This window comes from Arachis ipaensis, chromosome B10 (genome assembly GCF_059453495.1).
Source record: "Arachis ipaensis isolate K30076 ecotype BB chromosome B10, ASM5945349v1, whole genome shotgun sequence".
Lineage (NCBI taxonomy): Eukaryota > Viridiplantae > Streptophyta > Magnoliopsida > Fabales > Fabaceae > Arachis > Arachis ipaensis.
This window is the reverse complement of record NC_142435.1, coordinates 129733888-129741263: the sequence shown is the minus strand read 5'-3', so window position 1 is coordinate 129741263 and position 7376 is coordinate 129733888. Positions and strand designations below refer to the sequence as shown.

General features: G+C 32.4%; 1 protein-coding gene across 2 annotated transcripts; it reads left to right on the top strand.

Moving 5' to 3' along the window:
• On the top strand, window positions 1–3614 carry LOC107623809 (putative beta-1,4-xylosyltransferase IRX9H). Of its 2 annotated transcripts, XR_001616639.3 has the most exons (6): window positions 1–362; window positions 631–1577; window positions 2224–2473; window positions 2707–2923; window positions 3045–3083; window positions 3399–3614. XR_001616639.3 is itself a non-coding variant. In XM_016326183.3 (5 exons), exons 2-4 carry the CDS (start codon window positions 742–744, stop codon window positions 2875–2877), a joined length of 1257 nt encoding a protein of 418 aa, XP_016181669.1. In that variant the 5' UTR covers window positions 1–362; window positions 631–741; the 3' UTR covers window positions 2878–2923; window positions 3399–3614. The 2 variants fall into 2 exon arrangements, 1 of the variants encoding a protein (XP_016181669.1); XM_016326183.3 differs by lacking the exon at window positions 3045–3083.
• The last annotated feature ends 3762 nt before the right edge of the window (window positions 3615–7376 follow it).

Below are 7376 nucleotides of genomic sequence, written 5' to 3'. Positions count from 1 at the left end.
GTAACAGCGAAACATATCAATGTCTGTTCCCGATCCTGTCACTGTCTCTATTATTTTCCTTTCTCTTTCCATGTTTTTATTTATTTATTTATTTTTATATCTTGTTCTTTGTGAGGCTTCGTTTTCTTTACTTTCTGTTTGAAGTTTAGATCTCAAAAAGCAACGAATCCCGAATCTAATAAGTTACTTTGGATTCATCCTTCAACCATTGACTTTATCTTGTTTGGGCAGAAACTTCAACACTTGGCTTCACATGACATGACACTCGGAATCTAAAACCACCATAGCTCCACTCTTCTACTGCCACTTGCTTGCGAAGTTGGAACAACCATGATGCTCCACTCAGCTTTTCTATCATCTGGGTACTTAAATTTGTTCCATTAATGCTGGTTCTTGTGATATTTGCTATGTTCTTATGCCATTTTCATAGTTTTGGAGCTGTTACTGGTTACTAAGAGTGGTTTGGTTAGAGAGACATGTTATTGGGTATGCCAAATAAGCTGCATTATGAATGGGTTTTTGTAGAATGTTGTAAACTAATGTGTAAGAGGGTTTTAACTTTTAATTCAAATTTGGAATATTGCTTAGAGTGTTTACATGATTTAAACCTAATAATTTTGTTTATGCCAGCTTTGTTGTTCACATATTGCTCCAAAGCGTGTTCACTCAAAAGCATACTCACAGTTCTTGACAATTACTAGTTTGGATGGGAAGGACAAACATTGATTTGGGTTTCTGTTAATGGCATCTATTAGAAGAACTTTGTCTCCAGTGCCTCGAGCTGGAGGCGTGGCTAATCTAGAAGTGTGTTCAGTAGGATCTCCCTTGTCTAAGTCCTCGTCGAGTCCTCATAGCTCGTTTGGCTCACTGGACTCCCGGGCTTTCGTGCTCGGCGTTTTCTCGCCGAGATCTTTGAGGTCACTTGAGAGGTCAAAGCCAAAGAGCCAGCTCTGGAGGAAAGTGCTTTTGCATTTTTTCATTTGCTTCATGATTGGTGTTTCCATTGGATTCATCCCTCTTGCATCAAGGAACTTGTCCACTAGTCTCATGCCAAAGCACCAAGCATTCTCTTTTGAAAATACCAAGATAGATTTTACTTCATCAATTAATGAGACCACGGAATTTAATGCTACTTTGAATTTAGCTGTGAAAGAACAGGAACAGATAGATAAAGTGAGAAATGATGTTTCCAATGACAAATTACTCAATGAAGAGCCATATTTGGAGTCTCAGAAGCTTCTCATAATTGTGACCCAAACAGTAACCAATCCGTTTCAAGCATATTATTTGCATCGGTTGGCGCAGACTTTGAAATTGGTCTCGCCTCCATTGTTGTGGATTGTTGTTGAGATGACTTCCCAATCCGAAGAAACTGCTGAAATCTTGAGGAGTAGCGGGATTATGTATAGGCATCTCGTTTGCAAGTCGAATGTAACAGACACAAGCCTTCAGGGCATTCTTCAAAGAAATGTTGCGCTGTCTCACATTGAAACTCACCGGCTTGATGGAATTGTTTACTTTGCAGATGTTGATAACATCTATTCAGTCGAGATCTTTCAGCAAATCAGAGAGATAAGGTACTTCCATTTCCCAGTTACTAAAATTGTTTGCTTGAACATTTTTCCTTTCCTTTCCCTTCCCTTAACTAGTATCATGCATCTTTTAGTCAAATATTTGCTGATATGTAAATGTAATGTACCTCCTGTTGAGTGTCGAGACTCCAATTACGAGAGTGAATCAGTTGGAGACTGTGCCTATCCAGTAGACAAGTACCAGTATACATTGCATCCTAGTCTTAAAAAAAAGCTACTCGTCTTTGGATTAGTGTATGAACTGATGTTCAGAAAGGGTGTCTTTCCCTTCTTTGTGTATGATACTGAAGATTACCTTTATTTTGATAGAGGAGACTTAAAGTTCCACAATGATATGAAGCCCCTTATAGATCCTCTTATGGTGTATGTATGACTGCAGTCCTAAGATGAGTGCATTTTTTGAAAAGGAATTATTTCGCATTAACATTAGCTCCATTGGCATGGTTCTAGAACATGGTCATGAATGTGAATATTATGCCAGAATGTGAATATAAGGAATTTGCTCTTGGCGTGTTGTTGAAGTGTTAAACTTGAACTTTTATAGCATGTTATGGCTTCCTATAATGTCTTATATTTTGGCAATGCTTTTTCTTTTCACTGGTTGGGAACATATCCTTATGATGATTTGCAGGCGATTCGGAACATGGACTGTAGCAAAACTATCAGGGGATAAAGGTAGCATTGTCTTACAAGGGCCTGTTTGTGATGGAGCTCGAGTAATCGGATGGCATGTCAATGACTCGAATAGGAGATCGAAAAGATTTCACATTGAGATGCCAGGTTTTGCCTTCAATAGTACGATACTCTGGGATCCAAAGAGGTGGCACAGACCTACACTTGAACCTATCAGGCAGCTAGACTCAGTTAAGGAAAGTTTTCGGGTCAGTGTCTTTTGTTCTTTGGCTGTCTTATTATCTATTATATGGTCTATTTGAAACTCCCCTCCATTCTCTTTTGTTTGTCATTGTCACTTTCTGGTACATCATTTGATCATTGTATTGTATCAAGATACATTGATTCAAAGACGTACCAAAAAACGACAATAATGGATAAAGGTTTGTATGGTAGGTTCATGTGCCCTTTATTGTAGCTCACCCTCTCTTTCGTTATGCAGGTTAGCACATTGATTGAGCAAGTGGTCGAAGACGAAAGCCAAATGGAAGGCTTAATGAACAATTGCTCTAGTGTTATGGTCTGGCATATTGATCTTGAACCATCTCATTCTTTCTATCCACAGAAATGGATGATCAAGAACTACCTAGATGTCATTCTTCCACTTGTGTGATATTCTTGATAAAGAAGCAATCAAGCAGAAAATCTGCATATTTAATGTAAGTATAATGTTTAATATTTAATTCTTTAATATTCCTTTTCCTTTCCTTGTTTTCATTCTTAATCAAAACAAGCTAGATTCAGCATAATGAATTATATGGGCATGTGGGGTGTGTGCAGAATGCTGTACTTGAATAGGACTGCCTTTGATAGCTTAAGGTGTGTTTGGTTTACGTTTTCATTTTCTGTTTCATTTTAAGTATTTTCTGTTTTCAGAATTTTGTAAAGAAAAGAGACAGGAGGTGAAAATAAAGAACATTTACCATTTTTTCTTTCATTTTTTTTTTTTACAAAATCCTGAAAATAGAAAACACTGAACATGCAAATCAAACACATCCTAAGGATTCAACAAAATAAAAATAAAAAAAAAGATTCCGTGGTCATATGTCAACTGCCTCCATCTTAGTACAAATTTAAGCCTCCCTATCTCCCCTTATGTTCTGTGGTTTCTCATTCCAGCTTCGTGCATTGCAGGGAAAATATGAAGAATTGTGGTGAATGTTGGTAGTGGGACAATTGTGAGTTATGAAAGGACTCCTACAAGTAGTTCATAGTTCATTGTATTCCCCGTAAAATGTACATTATATCAGAGTTTGTATTAGTAGTCCTTGTTCATTCAACATTTGGAGCATGTTTCTCAATTGTAAGAGTTCATTGCAGTGCCATAAGGAAAGGAATGTTCCATTGGCCCTTTTGGTTCTCTCTATAAATCTTTATGGTAACTCAGACGGAGATGTTCACAAATGTTAGGATAAAATAGAAACAAATGGCGAAGGAAAAGGATCGGTAAACAACTCCTAACCTGCCAACTTTAAATACTGCAATTCATAATCATTAATTTTATATTTTTTAATAAATAAAATTTAAATAATTATTAATTAATTAGTATAGAATGCAGTTTAAAAAAATAATATTATACATCTAAGTCATTTTGTTAACTAAGTCTAATCAAGTTGGTCTAACATAATAAAAATAAGTTATGGCTAGCATTATTTCAAGTTTTATTATTTAACTTGGTTTATAAAAAAATTTGAATGTGTAGCATTACTCAGTTCAAAAATATTTGTTGGCTTATTTTTGGCTAAATTCTTGTTCGTTACCTAACGGGATTGAATTGGGAAATATTTCTAAATGTTAAAGTTATAATTAAACATACGTTTTCAACAGTTTCCATCTTTATAATTAAGGATAAGTATTGTTTTGGTTCCTAAAATTTAGGGTCGAAATCAAATTCGTCCCCAATGTTATTTTTTATTTAAAATAATCTTTTTTAATAAAATTTTTAATTTTATTACTAAATTACCCCTACCTTAATAAAAAAAAATTATAAAATTAAAAAAAATGCGGCGGGAAAAGGAAAAGGGGAAAGAACGCGAAGGAGGGGCGAGAAAGGAAGAGGGGGAAGGGGGAGGGGAAAGGGAGGGGGAGGGGAGGGGAAGATGAGGGGAAAGGGGGGGGGGGGGGGGGACGGCGTCAACGAAGCTTGGAACCGCCGTCACCGTCGGGAATTAGAACCAGAGGGAGAGAGAGCTCGTGAGGGAGAGAGGAGACACGAGCCAGGGAGTCGCGCTTCACCACTGCCGCTGCTGCTACCGACCTCGCCGCCACTTCGCGTCCTCGCTGCTGCACCTCGTCGATTCGGCTTCTTCTTCTGCTTCCGATTTTATTTCTGCATCTTCTTCTTCTTCTTCTGCTTCTGCAACTATGTCTGCTTTGTTATTTTTCTGATTTTATTGTTATTGTGTGTTGATTTTGTTGTTAAATTTGTTGTTAATTTCGGAATTTGAATAATGTGTTATTGTTGGTGTTCTTAAATCTGATTATTAGTATTTGATAGGAGTAAGGTAAGTAGTAATAGTGATAAAGGTGGTGGTAGTAGTGAAGGATATTTTTGTCCATAAAAGATCAAAAAGACAATTTTGATACCAAATAAAATATTGGGGACGATTTTAAATCCAAAATAAAATTGGAAATGAATTTGATTTTAACCCTAAATTTTAGGGACCAAAACAATACTTAGCCCATATATTTATTTATTTCACTGTCTATATTTATTTTTAAGAAATAGCTTTCAAATACTCATGTCTACAAATGATATTATTTACGATTGACATGTTCACTGTGTCTGTATGAATGCTAATTCATTTCGAAGAAAGTAAGGAGTATAATATTCTTTGAATTTTAGTATTCTTAAATATTAAATTTTAAATTTAGCATTTCGAAGAAAGTAAGAAGTATAATATTCTTTGAATTTTAGTAGTGCTTGATTCTTAAATATTAAATTTTAAATTCTGAATTTAAACTTTAAATGATAAATTCTAAAGTTCTTATTCAAAATTATAAATCTTAAAATTAAATTATAAATTATAAATTTGAAATATTAATATAAAATATAATAAATAAAAAATTAAATTTATTTAATTAACCATTAGTATAACACTCTTTATTGATAAAAAAGATTTAAGAATGAATTATTGGACCAAATCAATTGTGAATATTTTAAAGGGGTAAAATATTATTTGAATTTTTAATATTTGTGTTAACTTTTTAGTTCATTGACTAATATCTGAAATGTTTTTTTTAATCAAATGTCTTATTTCTTTTAATTTAATTCTAGTTAAAACTATTTAAATTTTTTTTTGACAATTGTAATGATTTGATAGTGAAATTGATAGAAAAATAGAAACAAAAATTGAGAAAAAAGGTGTTATTGAAGAAAAAGTTTTGGTTTTAATCTAAAGATAGAAATGAGATGAAATAAGGTATTTGGGATAAAATAAAATTAAAAAGTTACTTTAAATACTAAATTTTAAAATATTCTTTTATTCTAGTTTTAAGAATTTTATAAAAGAAAGTAGTTTATTAGAAATTATTAAGAAGATCATTTTTTCCAACATTTTTAATATATTAAATATATTAAAAAATTTAAACAAATTTTATATTTTTAAAATATTATTTTAATCCACAACTTAACTAAATTATAAATGTTATTATTTACTGTTATAGCTGAATTTATCCGTTTTTTTTCACTTTTAGTGTTGGAATTTTAGTATTGATTTTTAACAATATGAAAACTTGGTGTGTTTTTTTATGAATACTATAGATCTCAGGTTTAGATTTGTGGTTTTTTTTTTTGGATACTACAAATCTAACTTTTTAATTTTTTTAAAAAATATAAATCTGAGGATCAGATTTGTATTTTAATGTTAAATTTTTTTTAAATATACTAATCGGAGTCCAATTTGTTTGAGAGCGAAAAAAATTATCTCACCATAAATTGGACCCTTTGATTTGTGCACTATGAAAATTTAACCTTCTATATTTCTCAAATACAAGGGTTCAATTTATTATTTAAAATAAAAAATTAAATTTATATAAAAAAATATATTAATTAACCATGATACTGAAATACATAATTTTTTTTCCATTAAAAAAAAATTCAAATTTATCTAAATTTTATGAGAGGATCCACTGGAAGTAGTTACCGAGTTTCGTATAAATGTAGGTGTTGGTGAAGATGTAAGTGTTAGTAATACGTTTATTCTCCTCCACGGGTCACTTTTATGACAGGTGTAGGGTCAATGGGTAGTGTAGGATAGCAATATATTCATTCTCCTCCACTTGTCACTTTTATGACAGGTGTAGGCTAATGAATAGGGTAGGGGAGGGTTTGAACCAAACCCTAACCCTATTCACGGGTTGAAAACTTTCTTAAAACTTTATCTTATCATATTTGCGGGTTGAGAATCTCTCAACTCTAATCTTATCCGCACTCTAAAGTTCCAAATCTTACTCTACTCTATCCTACCCGGACCCTATTTATTTTTATTTTATGTTAACTTTATAAAAATACAAATGCTCTAAATTATTAAATTAAAAAAAAGTATATGGAACAACTCCAAATCAGTCAAAAATAGAACAACTTAATTAATTATAAATATAGTAATTAGTTTTATTTATTTATGATTTAAAATATTGGTTATTAAATGTTTTACCACATTCAAATTAGGAGGAGATGTATCATTGCAACGTGAATCACGGAAACTGATTCAATTAGCTTCCGTCTCTTCACTCTCATTTTCTCTCCAAATGCCTAAAACACGATAAATCAGAAAACAGATTCAGAACTATCCAATTTACAAAGAAAAGAAATATCCTAATGCCTAGTATAAGCACCATTCACGTAGAGGTTTTGAATTCACCCAAAGGCATTTGACTGGTTTTTGGCTAGAACCATCATGATTTCCTAGCATTATTGTTAAATTAATTAATTAGTTTAGTGGTTATTCACTTATTTTAAGCTATCATATGAGAGAAATTGTGAGTTCAACTCTCACCTCTTTTGTTATATATATAACTTTTATAAAATATGTATGTTATATATGGGGTGAGTGTAAAGTAAGATAGAAAATTGTTGAAAGATGAGCCTGCTCTCACATAAGCAGCTCCAAG

Bases quoted from the DNA above. Each gene is read 5' to 3' on its own strand.
- LOC107623809 (XM_016326183.3), top strand. From the start codon at position 742: ATGGCATCTATTAGAAGAACTTTGTCTCCAGTGCCTCGAGCTGGAGGC. The intron at 1,578-2,223 runs GTACTTCCATTT...GATGATTTGCAG, and splicing joins CAGCAAATCAGAGAGATAAG to GCGATTCGGAACATGGACTG. The intron at 2,474-2,706 runs GTCAGTGTCTTT...TTCGTTATGCAG, and splicing joins CAGTTAAGGAAAGTTTTCGG to GTTAGCACATTGATTGAGCA.